The 20121-nt window shown below is 35.6% G+C and overlaps 1 protein-coding gene across 3 annotated transcripts in view; it reads right to left on the reverse strand.

The window, feature by feature from the left end:
* Positions 1-39: 39 nt before the first annotated feature.
* LOC137409751 (bone morphogenetic protein 1-like) overlaps positions 40-20121 on the reverse strand; it is a 40279-nt gene continuing 20197 nt past the window's right edge. Inside the window, exons 2-18 of one of the 3 annotated variants that reach the window (XM_068095588.1) lie at positions 14902-14956; positions 14497-14576; positions 14142-14232; positions 13572-13692; positions 12433-12700; positions 10363-10486; positions 9881-9994; positions 9152-9379; positions 7743-7808; positions 6700-6819; positions 6314-6464; positions 4576-4703; positions 2388-2525; positions 1941-2122; positions 1681-1828; positions 456-716; positions 40-168 (exon numbers count right to left, since the gene is read on the reverse strand). In XM_068095588.1, the coding sequence (XP_067951689.1) occupies positions 74-168; positions 456-716; positions 1681-1828; positions 1941-2122; positions 2388-2525; positions 4576-4703; positions 6314-6464; positions 6700-6819; positions 7743-7808; positions 9152-9379; positions 9881-9994; positions 10363-10486; positions 12433-12700; positions 13572-13692; positions 14142-14232; positions 14497-14576; positions 14902-14947 (2361 nt within the window). In that variant the 5' untranslated portion in view covers positions 14948-14956 and the 3' untranslated portion in view covers positions 40-73. Of the gene's footprint in view, positions 169-455; positions 717-1680; positions 1829-1940; positions 2123-2387; positions 2526-4575; positions 4704-6313; positions 6465-6699; positions 6820-7742; positions 7809-9151; positions 9380-9880; positions 9995-10362; positions 10487-12432; positions 12701-13571; positions 13693-14141; positions 14233-14496; positions 14577-14901; positions 14957-20121 lie in introns of those variants that run through there. The other 2 variants (XM_068095589.1, XR_010980942.1) reach the window with 2 other exon arrangements.

Consider the following 20121-nt stretch of genomic DNA (forward strand, 5'->3'; position numbering starts at 1 on the left):
TATAAATACATTTATTTATAATCGGATACAACGCAAAAAGTGAGATTGCTAATTATGAATCTGGATAGAACATCTATAGGTCATTACTCCTGATCTCTTTTGAAATGAGCCTGAATCCACGACCAGCACCTGAGCCATCTGTGATAAACTCAACAGTCAGTTGATTACCTGCAAGTTTAGTGTAGTTTATGTATGAGATATCATCATAGTGACAGAGATGAGACAGAGATGCAATGCATGAGTTGCTTTATAAAAATATCTTACACATAATCTACATGTATGTAGAAACCTTCTGACTCTCTCAATAGTAACTCTCAGACATAACATACAGAGCTTTAACATACAGAATATGCAGGTTATGAAATATGTCCCAAATACCAAGAAGAGTTCCACTTTATTAGATGAACCATGATAAAAGCCAGATTGTACAGAAAACTGAGACATTGCTAACTCACTTGTGCTGGTGATAGTTGTCTTACTCGTGTCACAAGCCTTCAGTAGTACTGGATACTTCCTGTTTCTTCCATCAAAGATCGTTAGGCTATCAAATATACAGTTGTCTGTGTACTCGATGTCTAGGTCTACGATTGTAAGGTTGATTCTACTTTCCTTTTTCACAGAGAGTTTCCAAATGCAATTGATGTGAGAGTTATACAGGTTTGGGTAACTCGGGCTCATGACCTCTGAATCACCTTGCAGAATAAACTCACACGCCTCTGCAAAAAAGTGTATGAGTGCTACAAGATCAGCTAGAGCCATCTGAATTGAAACGAGCAATCAAGAAAAAATATCATAAAACTATTATCTCATAAACTCCTCAACTTCGGAAGAATTTGTGAAAACACCGTCATCTGAGGAAACTTTACAAAAGCGCTAATTATCTGAAATTCTGTGAAATTGCTGGAGATAACCTACTTAGTTCACAGTTGTCTGCGGATGCTGCTGCGGGAGAACTCCTAATGAGACAGGTTTTAAAATTTAAAACGAGCTCAACGAGTTTATAAAATCAAATGTCATATGTGAATGAATGTGGGGTAACAATAACACTTTTTTGAATTATGGTAGACACACTAACCAATAACCAGGATAAGACAAAAATATATTAATGATGATAATTAGAATATTTCATAATTTTATTCAATCCCTATTGTTTGTTATAAACATCAGGATTTTATTAAAATAGCTGAAACACTGTTTTTGTAGTTTCAGTAAATCCCTAATTATTTTAATCATTTTGTAAAAGTTACAAGTGATACAGTGATTTTGGCAATTGTTAAACTTTGAGAAAGTTTGTAGACTTCAGTTTCGTCGTTTCCCTAAAATGTTTATTTTCATGAAACATTTGTAAAATCCAAGAAAGAATTGAGAAAGAAATACAGAATTTAATGACATTTATTCTTAAAACACAAGATATAAGTAGTGATGCTCTAACAATGGTAAGCACACTTGACCAATCAAAACACGATCGCTATAATTATAAAATCTAACTGGTCAAACACGCTTGTCATTTTATATCACATAATTATCTGCAAACCAAGAGCATCCTATCAAGATATCACACAGAAAAATATTTTTTAGGTTTTTACTGCACGCCTTGACGGTACGAACAATTTTGGCATTTGATTTTTATGAATGGACAAAAAACGTGAATAATTAAAGGAGAGCAGTGTTGTGACATACCCGGTTGTTTTTTGGAAGAGCTATAGCTGGCAATAAAAAATGGAAGACGATTTCCAAGGGAGCTGTTAAAAGATTGCAGCAAGGTGATGGACTCTCCAGCAGTAAGCTCTAGTCGTGCTGAGCTGCTACACAGGTGTGCTAACAGATGCTGTAAACAAGTCATATAGAAAAAATTATATTGAACGTTTGGTAGAGAGAGTTTCACTACCAGTCTGTGTTAAGGTCATAAAGTTAGCTCCAAAGAGATGGCTGCAAATCACCTTATTAGATGTGATATTGAGAGAGTTAATTGAGCATTGGCCTTCATGAGGGAAGTAGAGACGGTTTATAACCAATGTTATCTTATGTCCAGGGCGTAGTATATCATAGGAACAAAGGCTATGCGGCTCTGTGCTGGATATAATCTTACCCATTGGCGCCGTCATTTGCTGGTGACATCTTCCTGAAATCATTATATAAAGCTGCAATGTTAACTAGTGTAAACTGAACATGGACAGAAAAAACTTGAGCAGAGAAAATGAAAGAACAAGATCTGAATGGAAAAACAAAATTTTTTTGCCATAAAAATCTACTGGACATACAATAAAGATTTGTCACGATGCAGCAGTTAATGTCAGAGTGAGCCATTAACACATCAATGTTTACCATACATATTACAAGTACAATAAAGAAAAGCTCTTATATATTCCGAGATGTTAAGAACCCACCAGTAATTTCCTGGACTTTTCTAACACAGGTGTGATTGTTGATCAACTGGAAACCATCATGACAGGAGCAACGATAGCCTTTTATAGTATCCTCACATATATGATCACAACGAGGAGAAATCTGACATTCATTAACATCTGCAATTAAACCTATTATTTTGTATTTGAATTGTGTTATAAGGTGCTTTACTAGTAAAAATATTACTGCTGTGAAGGCACAATGACGTGAAGCAAAATGAAACCACACCATTTGATGGCAGTTTCTAAACTTTGTAGAAAGGACTAGCTGTGCTACCCGGCGTTGCCCGGGTAATAAAAAAGTCATTGGACAGAAAATTTGATATGTATTTAACATAAATAACAGCATTTGCCATTCTAACTTTCAAACTACATATCATGAGAGAAGTGTTTTGTGTAGTCTAAATAAATTTATAGATTAATTAATTAATTTCAACCTTTGTCAAACAACCGTAACTTTAAAACTTTATATCATGAGAAAATGATTTTTTGCAGAACAGGTTCTTTTCTTCGGATGCATTAGACAATGCGTAACTTCTGAGAATACATGTATTTAACAGATTAATAAAAAATATGACAGAATATGGTAGTATTTTGTAGTTGAAATTTTATTAGAACAATCTCTGCCAAATATGGTTGAATGAAAAATTAATAATAAAGATTGGAAACTAAGTAATAGGATAGGCAAACAGTGATAAGAAAATGAATAATGTTTAAACTTCAAACACGACATTATGCTCTAATTATGTTTGAAAAATGCAAGTTGAAATAAAAAAAATATTACAACAAACTTTAAAGCCTTATATTATAAATTTCAAAAGTTATATGAAGTTTATATCTGTAATACGAGAATGTAAATCTATCTATCTATATATACATTTCTCAAAGTATGTAAATTTGTGTAAATATAAGAGAGTGAGGAATAACTGATACTTGTAATCTTACACGATAAGTTTTACAGCAAATCTCACAGATAATCTTACAGTAATCTTTCAAATATTTGTTGTAAAATGTGAAATTTATTACAAATTACTAATTGGTTAGGTTTAAAATGAAAGATGTAAAAGCTAATACACAAAGCGAGTGCTGATAGGAACATACGAAGATGTTTTAATTACAATAATTACAATTAATACAAACAAATATTTTTTTATTTGAACTAAAGGAAATAATGTAAAAAGATTGTTTAAACAAACAAAATATTTATTCCTAGAATCCAAAAAACATACTGTAGCTGGGAAAAAGTATTCAGAGCAGCTGGAATAAATAAGTAGAGAACTAAATGAAGATGTGAAATAAATAGCAAGTATGTAAACTACGAAACATATTATTTGTTAATGATACAATTAATACAAAGTGCGAAAACAAAAATCGTTATGACCAAATGAAAAGCACTAGAACAGTCGCCAAATATTTATTTCGAGAGAGAAATGTTTGTTGATACGGTTTGGCGAAAAGCATCGTGTTTTATTGGGGCGTAATGATCTGTGAGCGCATAGTATCAATAAAAACGTCATTTAGCTGAAATTTGATCATTAAATGATTTTATGTTTGCGAAACCGTTTTACTGTAACAAATAACGTTGAACTCGCCATTGCGAGCAACTGAATCTCTTAATAACGTATTTAATCAGTACATGATTCGCCAAATTTTAAGTTCGTAGATAAATTATTGTCGATATCGTGAGGCTGAACAAATTAGCCCTAACGAAATAAGGACGAAGAAGCATCGGGCTGCATATACATAAGTCCCAAAATATTTCTTTCTCGCAGCTTAGTAACGTGTGGTCGCTTTGCTAAAATAATTAGCGTGTGGTTATGATATATCAAATATGATAACGTCGTAGATCGAAATTTCCTAACCGGGTGTTTGTAACGTGTGGGGGCAATGCAAAAATATTTGCTATAGCCGGACAATCAAACCTAGAATACACATACGACATACTTTGAGAAATATATATATATATATATATATATATATATTGAGTAGATTCATCATGAGAATATATGAAGCACCATATCTATGTTATTGAACACAATGATTTACATTGTGCAATGCGGAACGCAGGTTAGTAAGATACCCTCAACTGAATACTTTGGGAGCTTGCAAAGGAGTTATTAATAAAGGAATGTAAACAAACGAGTGGCAACCAATATGAATTAATACACACCAATCCAATAGGTAAGATTGAGAGCCCTGTGGTGCGCTGATGACCATATGACAACAACAACCAACTTCTCCACAACTATTTCCACAACCTTTTCGCTGCCTCCGCATGAGTAGTGTACAGGTCTCCAACTGCAATAATAGTCGGTAATATTATTTTTCAAGCGGTATTCTACAAAGTGTTACAAAGACCAGGCTAGAGTAGGACACTACTAAGGCCTTTAAAACTAACCAATGTACTTTCTTATCTACTGTGTCTCTAAAGAATAGACAACTATAGCAGAAGCTATTAAACTACAAATCCCTGGACTAGGGGATGGTACACAAAATGATGAACATGTGAATGGAGCAGTGTTGGAGAGAACCTCTGGCTTGAGTGATGTTGTTGTAGTACAGTGGTCCCCAATCTCAGGGCTGTGGAGCCGTATCAGTCTGTAGATCAATCGGACCCGGGCAGCACAAGAATTAATTATTTCTGTTTGATTTATTATCTAAGTATAGGACGATAATAAAGGGGGGCTTAGTATTTTATTTACAGACTCTAGGAGAAAAAGAAAATATTAAGAATAAATGCAAATTACAAAAGATAAATGTGTGGGGTGGCCGTTAATGATTTTTGAATAGAAATTTTTAGTTGCCTCATCGGATTCCAAGGGAACAAGCTGCAATGCCTACTACATGTTCTCTGCACTCTTTTTTATTTGTTTTCATACTTAATATTTTATTTTTCCCCAACTGTAGTTAGACCCCCTCTATCATAGTCCCAGTCTAAGTTGAACAGCCTTTTATTTTGAAATGACCTTATTCTCACTTTCGTGCCAAAAGTTAACTCATCTAGCAAAATGAGCGAGAAACAGGCGTCCTATTTTTGTATTATTATTAAAATTAATAATTTTAACAATAAAAAATTAATAATAATAATTAATTTTATTAATATTTCAACTAGGGGTTGAAATAACAATGGGTGTTATTATTTCAATCACCCGATCCGTAGTAAAATTGTTGAGTTGACCGGTCCGCAGTTAGAAATATGTTGGGAACCACTGGTACAGTACAGCTTGGCTTACATGTTACTATACCACAGAATGAAGCTAGCTCTCCTACAAATCAGCTTTGTTGATATCATATATGAAAAAAGTCAACACTTGGGTAGTTAATAGTGCATAGTTGCCAACTAACAGGAGTGTGTAAATCTTATTATTCGCAAACCATTGTGATCTAATCCACTACACTATGATAGCCAATATTTTAATGACTGTTAGCACGGCGCATTCATTAAATCAATTAAAATAATTACACTCTCGCTTGAAGCTCTCGAGGCCATTAACTAATGTGGTTGACAGTTAGGCGTTATGTAACAATTATTAAGCTGTGTTTGATCTTCAAACACTGTAATTGTTAAGTGACAAGCCAGTAAAGGTAACCTTACCTTTACTGGTTTACCAGGTAAGTTGCTCAAATTCATTTGGTAATTGTTTCATTACCCGTGCAACGTCTGAAATTCGGCAAGTAGATACTATAAACAGAGCAGTGAAATAGTAACTAATGTATAATTCTTTAATATATAGAAGGAAGTAATAGTAGCAAGCTATAATCATATCTATATCACTCTGGTGTTAGTTTTGTGGTTTACTGCATGTGGTGCTACACATGGTGCCACGTGTAGCACCACCCGGCACTTACTAGGCTAGAAACTAGCGTACTAACTGACACTACGGATGTGACACATAGTTTGCCCTTACAGGAGTGGATCCAAGGTGATCTCATCCTTTGCTGACTCAAAGTTTCCAAAGTACGTTGAGTTGGAAGTAGGCACATATATGTGAGCAAGACAATCTCTTCCATACGCCCTTATTTGGGAAGTTACCAGTTCTAGCAGAATTCTCTGCGCTCCTGCAATACAAATGGATGCGCTATTACATTGGAAATTCGACAACAGATGCAAGCCTATTAAGGGACAGAGAACAAGAGCGTAACTCCAAACGGATGAATTCAGGCAGATATTGCTTTTCAACCAACATTCCAAATATTGAAGTAAAATTCGTCTATTCCCTGATAAAAACTCATAATATAACGGTGCACATAAGAAATAACTTGCTACAAGACCACTTGACATAGAGCTAGTTACCCGCAGACGTGGAACCATCTATGATGAAGGAGCAGACACCATCTGATGTAAACTGCCCGTTGCTGGGAATGTCTGCAGAATGATATACTCCATGGTGAGCTCTAGATACCTGGACACAATCTATAAGAATATACTAAACTGAAGCCTTTTATAATAAAAAGCAATAGCATGATATCATAGAAAATGTGTAACAAAACACTTCTAGCCAGTGAACAGTTCTGTAGGTATAATTCACCGTAATAACACTTACTGTATTTCTTCTAAACAGCAGAACTATGACAACTAGCAATAACTTCTTATACGCTATTTATTGTTTGGATGAAAGACTCTAGATTAAGAGCATATACAGTCAACCCTTGTTAAAATGAACTAACAGATGTGGTGGGTAGTCAGGTTTAACCAATTGTCCTTTTTAGCTGATGTACCTATATATACATGTAGGTTCGTATATACAGAAAAGGTTACATTACTGAGGCCTATGTGCATTGCACAATATACTGTATACTAAACTGTATACGTTGAAATGTTAAACCTGCAATAAAAAGATTTCTAAGCAATGAAATTTTTTAAAAATAGCAACTAAGGTTAGACAACTTCTGTAACAGCAAGTTATTTGCAGAAATTCCTGTTCACACAATGTATTATATCAGTTTTGTTTTGCTAAGTATTAAATAAATTACTCTTTCAAAAAATCTTTTGCGGTTTTTTAACATGTTCATAAATCATGTGAAACCATGTTTCATCATCATAAAAGTCGAAAAGCACACAAACAATATGAATGAAAAACGTGTTTCACTCTTGTGAGTGATGTATATAAATGACTCCAATAGACAAGCATTTCTTACATTAAATAAATTTCTAAATTTTACTAAAATCATTAAAAACTAATTATCCATAACTTGAATGTAGGTGCCCTTTGACTGTTTCGCTAAGTCCAAATTTGTACGTCTCATGATATTCAGACAAACAAGGTTCTTTTTAACAAGGGTTGACTGTACAGTATAGAGTTGGTACGATACAAAACGTGAGCGTAGAGGATGTACCTGAAGTCTTCCACACAGCCTCTTTAGGGTGCCTGCTTAGACCCAGCATGTCCACTGGCATGATGTCTACAATAACAAACAGAGATCAATGTTGTTCACCTATCCCATCTAAGAATGAGACTAGGACCAAGAGACCTAAAATTGCACACTGTACATGACCTACGGTAGGCTCGACTCCATTACTCACCAATCTAATCACATTGAAGTCTCATCACAATTAAAAAAAAAAACATGATAATTTTAAACCAAATAGTTTGCAAGTAATGGCTAGGACTATAGCTAGATAAATGTGATATAACCAAAACAATGTTGAATTTCTGATATCCTAATGCTGTATATAAAATACTAGGTTTACGATGAGATTTACAGCCTAGCTATGTAGCTATCTACAGCCTAGCTAGCTATTTACAGACTAGTTAGCTATTTACAGACTAGCTATGTAGCTATTTACAGCCTAGCTAGCTATTTACAGACTAGCTAGCTATTTACAGACTAGCTAACACAATTAAGTGCCAATTAGGTGTGAAGGAAGCATGAGGAATAACCAGAGGAAAGGTGTGTGATCAAAGCCTATTACAAGTATCTACCTACTTGAACACATAAACAGATGGCCGGTCAGTTGCAGACGTGTTAGTAAACTAATACTACTCTACTAAAACACCACATAAAATATAAAAAACGTACAACACAATTATAGTACAAAACCATACAATATCAGAAGGTAAAGCCAGTTACTGTATTTGTATTATGTATACTTCTAACCACATGATATTGTGAGCTCTTACTTTTCTTACCTCTGATCTAATATGATATAGTGAACTCTTGTTTTACTTACCTCTAATCTCATATGATATAGTCAACTCTTGTTTTACTTACCTCTAATCTCATATGATATAGTGAACTCTTGTTTTACTTACCTCTAATCTCATATGATACAGTGAACTCTTGTTTTACTTACCTCTAATCTCATATGATATAGTCAACTCTTGTTTTACTTACCTCTAATCTCATATGATATAGTCAACTCTTGTTTTACTTACCTCTAATCTCATATGATATAGTCAACTCTTGTTTTACTTACCTCTAATCTCATATGATATAGTGAGCCCTTGTTTTACTTACCTCTAATCTCATATGATATAGTCAACTCTTGTTTTACTTACCTCTAATCTCATATGATATAGTGAGCCCTTGTTTTACTTACCTCTAATCTCATATGATATAGTGAACCCTTGTTTTACTTACCTCTAATCTCATATGATATAGTAAACTCTTGTTTTACTTACCTCTAATCTCATATGATATAGTGAGCCCTTGTTTTACTTACCTCTAATCTCATATGATATAGTGAACTCTTGTTTTACTTACCTCTAATCTCATATGATATAGTGACCTCTTGTTTTACTTACCTCTAATCTCATATGATATATTGAACCCTCGTTTTTCTATTGCCCAGTTTGAATGAAGTCGAATCCAAAGAGAGACAGTAGAGACAATACGTGGAGGCAGTGCCGACCCGCAAAGAGTGCAGACTATTCGACCAGACTGTGAGAGCTCCCTTACAACGAGAGAGTCAGCGGAGCAGAGGTAGCTGTCTTGCAAATTCATCTCATTGAAAGTCAGCTGAATGTATTTACCTATGTATTATGGTGATGTTGATATATTTGGTCTCAGAATGACAATTTTGCTTGAAAATGCTGCTTATCAAATAAAATGTCTGTGATATTACAAACCTGTGATGTTACAATATCCGTAGTGTTACAATGTTTACTATGTAACAGTGTTTATGATATTTATGATCAAAATGCCTACGGTATCATAATGCCAATAACATTCTAATATTTATGATACAACAACATCTATGACAATACAATGCGAAGGGAAATAGAGTCAAGATATCTCGGTTTTAATATAACAATGTCTGTGATATTAAAATTGGCCATAGCAAACAAATGCTACATCAAACATTTTAGACTATATGTTGGAGTCTGATATAGCTAAACTCTACCACATACTAACAAATATTGAAAAGGACAAAACGTAAAGAATAACTAATATACAATGATGCCATTCAGGTGGCAGATCCTTTAGATTTGAACACGTCAACTAATTCTCAACACAGATTTTCTGCAACTCACTTTTGGGTACATGAATCGTCCACTGACAGTCAATATCAGGAATGTAATTATTAGGGTAATAGGGGCTGATTATCTCTCCTGAACTGCCTTCCAACTCAGTTTTGCACTCTTTTGCTGCAGACCGAGAAAAAGTGAGTGCTATGTGATCAATGGCAGTGAAAGCACTAACAGTGTTTAGCAAAGCCTCTTAAATATATTGATACCAGGCAATAGAAGTGCCATTCAGTGAGATAACACCAAACTATTGATGTCCTTAGCAACTGACATCTTTGTTTATTGACTTATATAATAGTACACAGACATTCATAGTATTATCAGCGCTTGAAAGCGACAAAGTGAATAATCTACTCTCTATGATCCCTTTAGTAAGTACAGTTCAGCCAGACTAGTCTTGTCTTTCCAGACGATAGCACATTAGTAGAGAATTCCATAGTAGAGAATTATACCTGAGCTTTACCCTGACTAATGATAATCAATTGTACCTGGACAGCTGTACAGGAGGTTGGCTTGCAGGATATCCTCAGAACTCAAGTTACTCGCCTGCTTCCCTATCTTCTCTCCATTCTTGCTCACCATCGTTGGCCCATTTCCATTGGAAAATGTGCCCTGAAATAACGTGTTGCAATAAGACAATTGTATGGATAAAAAACAATACTACAAGTAGACCACTAGATGGTATACTGTACAAGAGTTAAGTTATCTCATTGAATCTCAGCATCAATTGTCATGATTAGCAAACTAACAAAGAAGAGAGAATCAATCTTTATTTTACAAATTGTCCTCACATGCTCACGGCTAAGCTTCTCTCTGGTCTCATAAGACTACATAAACAAAGCGAGTGGCATAAATTTCTCTTGATAAACCAATATCATGTCTCTGATCGAACAACATACATTCTAAAAGCTTGATGCATTTCAATTACGGATGACACCAAATGTAAAATGAAAAGCACAAAAAAGCTGAAAATAAAATTAATTGGTAATAATCGATTTTTGAAGACATGACCAGGCATGGCAGGTCTCTATGTATACAAAGTTTTCTCAGTATGCCTATACGACAGGTTGCAGTTTGTCAACAAAGCATCTACAGTACAAAGACACAAACTTGTGTACATAAAAGTTTTGACTTCTGGTTTATGCAAGCATTTCTATTTTATATCTGAACACTAAATTTATCAGACCTTGACATTTCTTCTGAATGCTAGTGAGCACATCAGCAAGTTTCAATGACTAGTTGTACTTAGTACACTCCAACTCTCTACCAACACACTAGTTGTACTTAGTACACTCCAACTCTCTACCAACACACTAGTTGTACTCAGTTAGTACACTCCAACTCTCTACCAACACACTAGTTGTACTTAGTACACTCCAACTCTCTACCAACACACTAGTTGTACTTAGTACACTCCAACTCTCTACCAACACGCTAATTGCCTGATAAATCTAGTGAATAGATAAGAACTGAAGAAGGGGCCTACACAATTTTGATGGCTTGTTCGATCATTATGCTAAAACAAAAAAGCACTTTTTTACCGCAAAGACAAAAGTATAGCTTAGTTTTTAATGGCTAGAGTACTGCTTGATAAAATCAGCTCTAGGTTGAAGGTAGTGAAACCAAAGTACAACAGTAATGGCTGAGCTGTTGTTAAAAGAGGTGACTATAATGAATCTGATGTAATGTAAATTAGGCAATACCTGCATTGGCACATACATTTAGATTAGGAAATGATAGGTAAACTTAACCGAGCTTATCGTCATACATCAAGGCACTACTGGAAGCATATTAATCAGATAGGCCACATGAGTTGTTCACTTTACGATCTGCCCGTATGGCTCTGCTGCCATACCATATCAGCACTGCATACCTGAGAAAGTAAAAATCTGGTTCTTCCAGTATCCACCAGACAGTGGTTGCACATTTAACTCACATGTAGAGCTTAGCCATTTCCACAAATTTCTACCAAACAATTATCGTGAAGCTCTACTTACATGTGTTACCTAATAAGGCTTTTGCCAGATTAATCTTTAACATCCCACTGAATCACTGGCTTGTGGAACAGCCTTACCATTTCATTGGCAAGTTTAACTGGTGCATTATCAATATGAGAAGTTATATGCGTCATGATGCAGCAGTAACTGATGTGTTTGTACAATACTAATAAATTATTAACTTTTAAAAATGTCTTTTCAACTCACTCAATAATTCCTGATTTCTTTGTTTTCATTTTCTTTCAGCGTGTAACGACAAACAATATTTTGTTGATGATTGCCAATATCGATAAAAAGTAGTACATACACACATGTGTAATACACATGCACACATTCTACCTTGACCACAGTGTATCAACTTTCAGTAAACTCATATTACAATATTCATCATAACAATAAAAGGATTTTTGGAATAGTTTGGATACAGTTCCATAAATGGTTAATATTAGGCTGTCTTTACAACATTTCCTTGACTCATCAGATTAGTCACCAGTTACAATGTTTGTGTAAGCATAAACGAATGGGCAGGTCAGTAAAGAGCGATATGTAGCGACTACTAACCACGCCGTAGTGCATTATTGATGATAAGTCATACGGCCTTCCAAATGATTCTACCTCTACATACTTTCGCTTGGCATAGTTGTCGTGATGCTCAGGCCTTATGTTCTTCCAGAGCACTTTAATGGCTGAGTCTCTGTCAGGTCTGGCCTGTTCATGCCAAAATCCTAACAAATGGCCCAATTCGTGCATGGCAACCGCTGTTGTGGCGCAGTCTTCTTGTAGCGACAATTCTTGTCTGCCACCATTCCTACCCACTAAGGAGCAGCAACTGCAAAAATTGAGAACAAAGTAAAATGGCGGAACAGCTCGAGTGTGAGTGTAACACAAAAGAGTGAAGGGAGATAAAAGCGCTGACGCATCTAGACCAAGGCCATCGCATAGAACTATAACACGGTTAATCATATCCATCTGATCATAACCATTGCAGTACATATTATATCCACTCCACGTAACCAAAACCACGTCTATTGCAATCTAGATACATGTATATAGCATTTATATGCTGATGCATTTTATAGCTAAATAATAGCATTTTTAAGGTATGACTTTGAGAGATGTGACTTTAAAATTTACCTAATCTACACTGTAATACTTTCATGATAGTTTTTTCAAAAAGCAATTATGTATTTGCCTTCCTTGTCTGCGCTTTGTGTGACGAGCTGTTGAAATGTCAAAGATTACGCATATTAATTGCTGACTACGCGATACTTCAAATGTACGTATATAGCAAAAAATTGGTCTGTTTTCTTGTTTTAGTGTAGCAAAACGTGATATGTTAATGATGTGTTGCCTTTAACTCAAGCATTCTGGAGTTCAAATGAACAGTAAGTCAGCCTTTGTAATTCAACTGTATGTATAAAGTAAATACTAAGACAACGTCGAAACAAGATTTGTAAAGCAAAGCTATTATATTTTCTTCCAGCTGAACTAGACAGTCAACGATATTATTGAAATGGTTAAATAGAATTGCAATCAAACATCTTGCAGGCAGTTTAATACATGCAATTCAATCCTGAAACACAGACAATGCTGAGTGTTCGGGCAACAAGAATCGTTTGAAGAGATGCTTTTACAATATAAAATGGAATATTTTATAGAAAAACACAGTAAGATATTAATGCTCTGGCTATCACACTCACCCACACGATTTAGGAGTGAAGAACACAAAATCCTTGTCATATTCACTGGCCTCCCTAAATGTAATACACGTGTTATTTTGCCAATGTTCGATGCCTTCGAGAATCATCCTTTTTATGTAACCTGTAACATTATTTTATACCTATAGACCTCTGTCTATGATACAGGAATGCATTGGTACAGTCAGATTTGTACGGTTCCACCAAAAAACAATATTTCAAATTTATTTTACTAATGCTGCTTGAGGGAATACCTGTGAAATGTGACCAGCTCGCTATAATTGAAGACATAAAGACAATGGACATTATGAGCATCAGCCAAAAGAATTCCATGCATTTGGATATGAAAACAGCTGATTAAAATAGGGACTGTTTTGAAAACATTTGTCATTCCAGTTATTATTCTTTTAACAATGGTAAACTGTGGGGAGTCTGGCCAGAACATGCATACAGAGAACTACATGTACATGACTCAGTTAGTAACAGCGATAGGTCAATAGGGTAAGAAACTCTAGCATGCATAAGACACAACGGAACAATCGGGAGAATAAGGTTGGGGCACATCAGCCATACCCTGCAGTTTTCTCCCAAACTTATAAGGTATTGTGGCATTGGGCCAGAGCTTGGCGCTATCAGCCGTCGCTGCCCTTTTTACCCTCCACACCTGGCAATATTTATTTGGCTGGTGACACAACTAATTCTAAATGGAACATGACACCGTAGTGCTGGAAAACATACACACATGAAAAAATTCACCAAATATATTCTCACCATCAAACGATCCTATAACAAAAATTACTGTATATTATTATATTATGTTTCCAAAAAGCAAACATATAAACAGAAAAACGAATGGCGACTATGAAGTAAAACATAATTGTTTCAACAGATTAGTAGCACATAACTTAGTAATATCATCTCAACAGACCTCATCTGAGTTGACAGTCTTCTTTGTACTTGGCTGGAAAGATCCACTAGCTGATATAAATAAGGTGCAACTCAGCAACGCTACAAACACACATTGTTTACTCTAAACACTAGGTGATGCGTAACCAAGAAGCTGATAATAGAGAATCGAGTCACTGACATGTTCCAAGAAAAATTCTCTGGTTGCCAAAATCAACCAAGGTGAACCAGTCTAGAGTATTGGTTGGCCTACAATATGTAGACAATGATTAAGCCTACACAATTAAATGAACTTATTGGAGTTGAGCAATTTGCTGTCTCCTCTATTTGGCAATAGCATGTGATTTCATCTATGACACCAGCCAAGAAGCAAAGATTATGAAAATGTAATGAAGCGATGTGAAATTAATGTAGCGATAATACATACCTCCAACCGAAAGCTGAATTAATCTTTTGGAGATGAATTTCTTCATTATGCCTATCTACAGAAACAAAGTCAGTCAGTGATACTGAAAGGCATCAGACAACAGCTGAATGCAAGAAAATTCAAAAAACTTGAAATAAATAAAAAGTGTAAAGTTCTGATTAGAATTCATTATAACTGTTTGAAATGACAGCAAGATAATATCGAACCTATTACATAATGAGCACCTCAAAAAGTGACTCCCAAAATGAATATTGAGAATGTCTAGCAGATGCACGTACATGTATGTATCAATCAAGATCTGCAAGATGAGGAAGTGAACTGTATTATTTTAGTATTACTAAAATAGTTAAGATTATTAAAATTATTGAAGAGGATTATTATTAAAAAATACAGCTGAAAACTTTGGACAAGTTTATGGTACCACACAGGATGACAAATGACAGTGGTGAACACTGAAAGCGTTGATGAAGGGTACCGAAAACTAGAAAAAGGGTGACTAGCTGTGAAATCTTGTGCTTCAAAATTGCTATAATAAGGGTACAAATTGCATCATGCAACTTTGATGTTAAGTGATGACATAAAATATTGTCATAGAAGTTTGCTAAGTTTTGGTAACAGCCCAGTCCAGTGAAAAGTATGAATTACAAGTATGACTATAAGAATTTTCAATGGAAAATAACTGAATAGAACAACACCATAAATAACGGAATAGAACAACACCATAAATAACGGAATAGAACAACACTATAAATAACTGAATAGAACAACACCATAAATAACAGAATAGAACAACACCATAAATAACTGAATAGAACAACACCATAAATAACTGAATAGAACAACACCATAAATAACTGAATAGAACAACACCATAAATAACTGAATAGAACAACACCATAAATGACGGAATAGAAAAACACCATAAATAACGGAATAGAACAACACCATAAACTGAAAACAAGAACCTCAAGAATAGAGCCTTGGTTGAAACCCTGACGGGGACCCATAAACCTTGTTTGACATCTCATTGATGGGATTTTTAGAAAAGCCTTGGTCAAGGCATTTATAAACATTTGGTCTACATGTATGTATCTAACTTGGCCACGATAACAAAAATAATCCCAGAAACTGTGTCTAGAGTACTGCTTAGTAAAATCCGCTTTAGGCTGATGGTTGAGAAGCTACCAAAATGCAACAGCAATGGATGAGCTGTTGTTAAAAAGGGTGAATATAATGAATCTGATGCGATGTAAATTAGGTAATACCTGCATTGGCACATACATTTAGACTAGGAGGATGATAGGTAAACTTAACCGAGCTTATCGTCATACATCAAAGCACTGTTGGAAGCATATTAATCAGGTAGGCCACGTGACTCGTTCACTGTACAACCTATGTGTAAGGCTATGCTGCCATATCATATCAGCACTGAATAGTAGCAAATAGCATAAATAGTAAAAAGCTGGTTCCCTCAGTATCTAGCGGACAGTGGCTGCACACCCAACTTGCATACATGTATCACCTTGAAGAATTTTGTCAGGTTAGCCTTTGAGATCCTAATCAATCACTTGCTGGTAGATCAGCCTCACCATTTCATTAGCAACTCTAACTTGTTGATTGCATTAATAAAAGGTATGAATAAGCAAATGATATTTTAGTTAAGCTAACAAATGAGCACAGTAATTTTTGTCTATAGGCATACAGTAATTATGACTCCACCTAGTTCGAGTATATATACATAGACTTATAAACTATACATTAATAGTATAGTATATTTTAATACCTGTGTAGTTAATAGGTCTATGTATATATATTATTAATACAGGTTTGGATACATTCATATGGCATAAAAAAATTGGTGTTCAAGTTTTGAGCAGATTAATGCATTTACAAATAAAAAGTGTCTACCTACCAAGTTTTCCCCATACAAAATGCTTCTCAGAATTGTTTAATTTCGTAAGTAGAGGTACTGCTGTATCTGATGTTATTGGAGTACAAAGCTTCATAACTATACCCATTCAAAAACTACAAAATATTTGATCACTTGCATACGACAAAAGTTAGTGAAGTTTTGCGCAAGTGCAGACACTAGGAGACAAAAACAGTTTTATTTGCGCATCAAAACAGTAAAGAATGAGAAACACATAGAGATGACTGTGTCCTATAAAGTGTGGCAAAAGTCATTTTCAAGATTTTGTGAGAAATACCAATTTGGCTAGCACTCCTGATTGAAAGCTTACGAGCTTATGAGTAGCGTCAGTTAGCAGTTGGAAAAAAAACAGAAAAATGACTTACAACTGCTGTTAATCAATCATTGAGTAGGAGGTCCGACAATATCAGTATACAGAAAGTGATAATAAAAGCAACCACTAGCTCAGAATGCAGCAGCTAGTCTTTATCTAGTGCAAGCTGAATGGCCTTCAATAAAAAAATACCCTTACCGCTCGAAGCCATATATCACTCATACAGACCCTTTTGCAGTGGTTAAAAAGTTGCTGTTTTATGACAGCCAATTGTTTACTCCCAAAGCAGAGAGTGAGTAAATGACCTGAGAGATACATGCTGACCCTAAACACGAGAGTAAGTGACTTTCACATGCAAGCCAGTTTGTTGTGGTAGCAAAAATTGATAAAGGACGGTCGGAGGCTGTTCATGATTGTGGGATCTATGCTAAACGAAAAACAGCATCAACAAAAACTCATACATGTATTAGCATTCTTTTACTGACAAAACCTTGGCAGAATGTAGCTATGGATTTGTGTACCCATGAAAATAAAACCTACCAAATTAAATTTTTGTTTGTACATGATGGGCGCTTTTCTGAAAAGTATCGCAGCATGTGGGGGTGCTGAATAAATAATTTCAATTTCTTAGAACACCAAATACAGCTGCAGCTGACAATGGAATGCAATTCATGTTTGAATAACTCCACTATACCGTACAACCTCTATTTGACCGCCACCTCCATTTGATTGCCACTATAGAAGAGTTGAAAAACAGAGCGCCAACCTTTAATTGGATAGCCCCTCTATAACTCCAAAACTTTTCAACTTTGATAGCAACACCATAGATATAATTAATAATTGTATTGGGCTCATAGAAGTTTTATGTTTAACACGGTCTTAGTACTTCGGTGTATAAGAAAAACGGTTCAGCAATTATGATGGAATCTGTGCTACAATTTGAGACTCAGATAAGCACTGAAGAGACTGCAAACTTCCTGATGCTTGACCACAAATGCAGATTACCAGCAACTGATTTATGGTACCCATTCTCAACAGCTATCAACAAAGATTGAATATACTTTAGAACTCAAAAAACGTCTCGAGTCAGTCCAGTCTTTTACGGCGGTCCAGTATTTTATGGCGGCACCAGCAGCTGCCCATGAGATCTGTTGACTGTCAGGTAGAGTCTAGGTTCAAGCCTGGTGGCCTTGCTTTGATACAAAGTAAACATTTTGAGAAAGGGGTTAAATCCTAAACTTTAACCAAAATTTGAAGGGCTCTTTTCAGTCCAGGAGGTATTTAGGAATGGAACTAGTAGGGTGAATCGACACGAAACAGTTAATGCCTTTTGCTTAAAACTGTTTAGTCCATGTTCCACCTTGGCAGGTACCTACCCTACTTACTACCTACCTACCCTACTTTCCCAAAAAGTTGCAGTAGACAGAATCGGTCCACAAAATCCAGGTTTTCTGCCTCTCATGGTATAGATGTTTGGTCTGATGATGATAGCTCGTCTACTGGCGCCTCGTCGGACACCAAGAATGTCTCCATTACCCAGTGGTAGGATAGGGTGTGTTCGCACGAGGCCTGCAAGGCTTCATGACTATGTCTTATTTTAAACAATGAGATGAATATTAACCTTATCCTTGACATTATTAAATGTGAAGAGATACGAGAAATATCATCAGTTTAAGACTTACTACAAGTAGTTTCCTGTACCCCAATGGAAATCATAGATAGTCTTGCAAACTATAACAATGATATGCAACACAATTTAGCTTAGAGTGTAAGTAAAATTTAATTTTTGTGTGTATTGTATGTGATTGTTTTTTTTGTGTGTAAAAAACTATTTGTCAGGTTATCAAGGACATGGACATAGCTGAAGAGATCGAGCGGCTGCTAGACGAGTTGGACAATCAAGCTGTCATTGACACAAGCATGGTAACTGATAATGACCTTCTCAAGTACGGCTGGTCAGCAAAGGATGTACCAACCACAGCACCTCGTAAACCCGAAAAAGCGGATAAACTAACAATTAAGCAGTACATCATCAAATCCACACATTTCAAGATCCACGATGCTAAAAAGAACAATACTTGTTCCCTGTGCCAATATGAGGATCTGCAGAGCCACGCCATTGCCCATTTCATATGACATTTCTGCCTATGCGAATATTTTGACCCTTGGAAGGGCACTTCAAAACAGCATATCCGTAAGGAGGCAATTAAGGACCTATTGATCTAAGGACCTATATTATTGGATCCGCATATGGACTACCAGCATTGTTATTCTGTGAACAAGTCATACTCAAAAAGGACTTTGCTTAAAGCTTAAGTTCATCAACATTGGTCCGACCTGGAGCAGTCTCAGGGTAGTGTGTCCATGGCTAAAACCATAACCAAAATTGATTTAGACTAGCTTCCGAGATCCTTTATCTTTCGATGTTTCATTTTGTTCTGCTATGCAACATCTAGGGATGGAGGATGTTATGGATTTCCTGATTTAGCAAGTCAATGATATTTGGTATTGTAGCTTGCTGGCCGTGAACCCACAACCACTGGTTGATTACCCTGTCCCACAGTAGTCTGCTTTTGCACTAAGGCTAGCTTTCTTAAGAAAGTCTTGCAAAAGCTAAGACCGATTTGTTGTTATAGGGTTGGGTTATAATTTCGAAGAGCTTGGCAGTTGAGTAAATGTTTTCTTGTCGACAGAACGTGCCTATTTATTTTATACTGTGACTCGGTATCTTTTACAGAAACCTATTTCTGTACTGTATTTTAAACCATAACTGTCATGTACAACTTTTATCATATTTGCTAGGTAAATCAGACACGCTGATTCCGATTATGTAATCAAAATAAAGATTGATCCACTAACTTTCAGAGTAATGGAAGCTATTTTACAGCGCTTTTATATTGGTCTCAAAAACAACACGATCAGCACAACAAGCTCTGCCCATAAATGCGTGACGTAAAATGGCTTTTTAGGAACAGAA

This window comes from Watersipora subatra, chromosome 1, assembly GCF_963576615.1.
Source record: "Watersipora subatra chromosome 1, tzWatSuba1.1, whole genome shotgun sequence".
NCBI classification, from domain to species: domain Eukaryota; kingdom Metazoa; phylum Bryozoa; class Gymnolaemata; order Cheilostomatida; family Watersiporidae; genus Watersipora; species Watersipora subatra.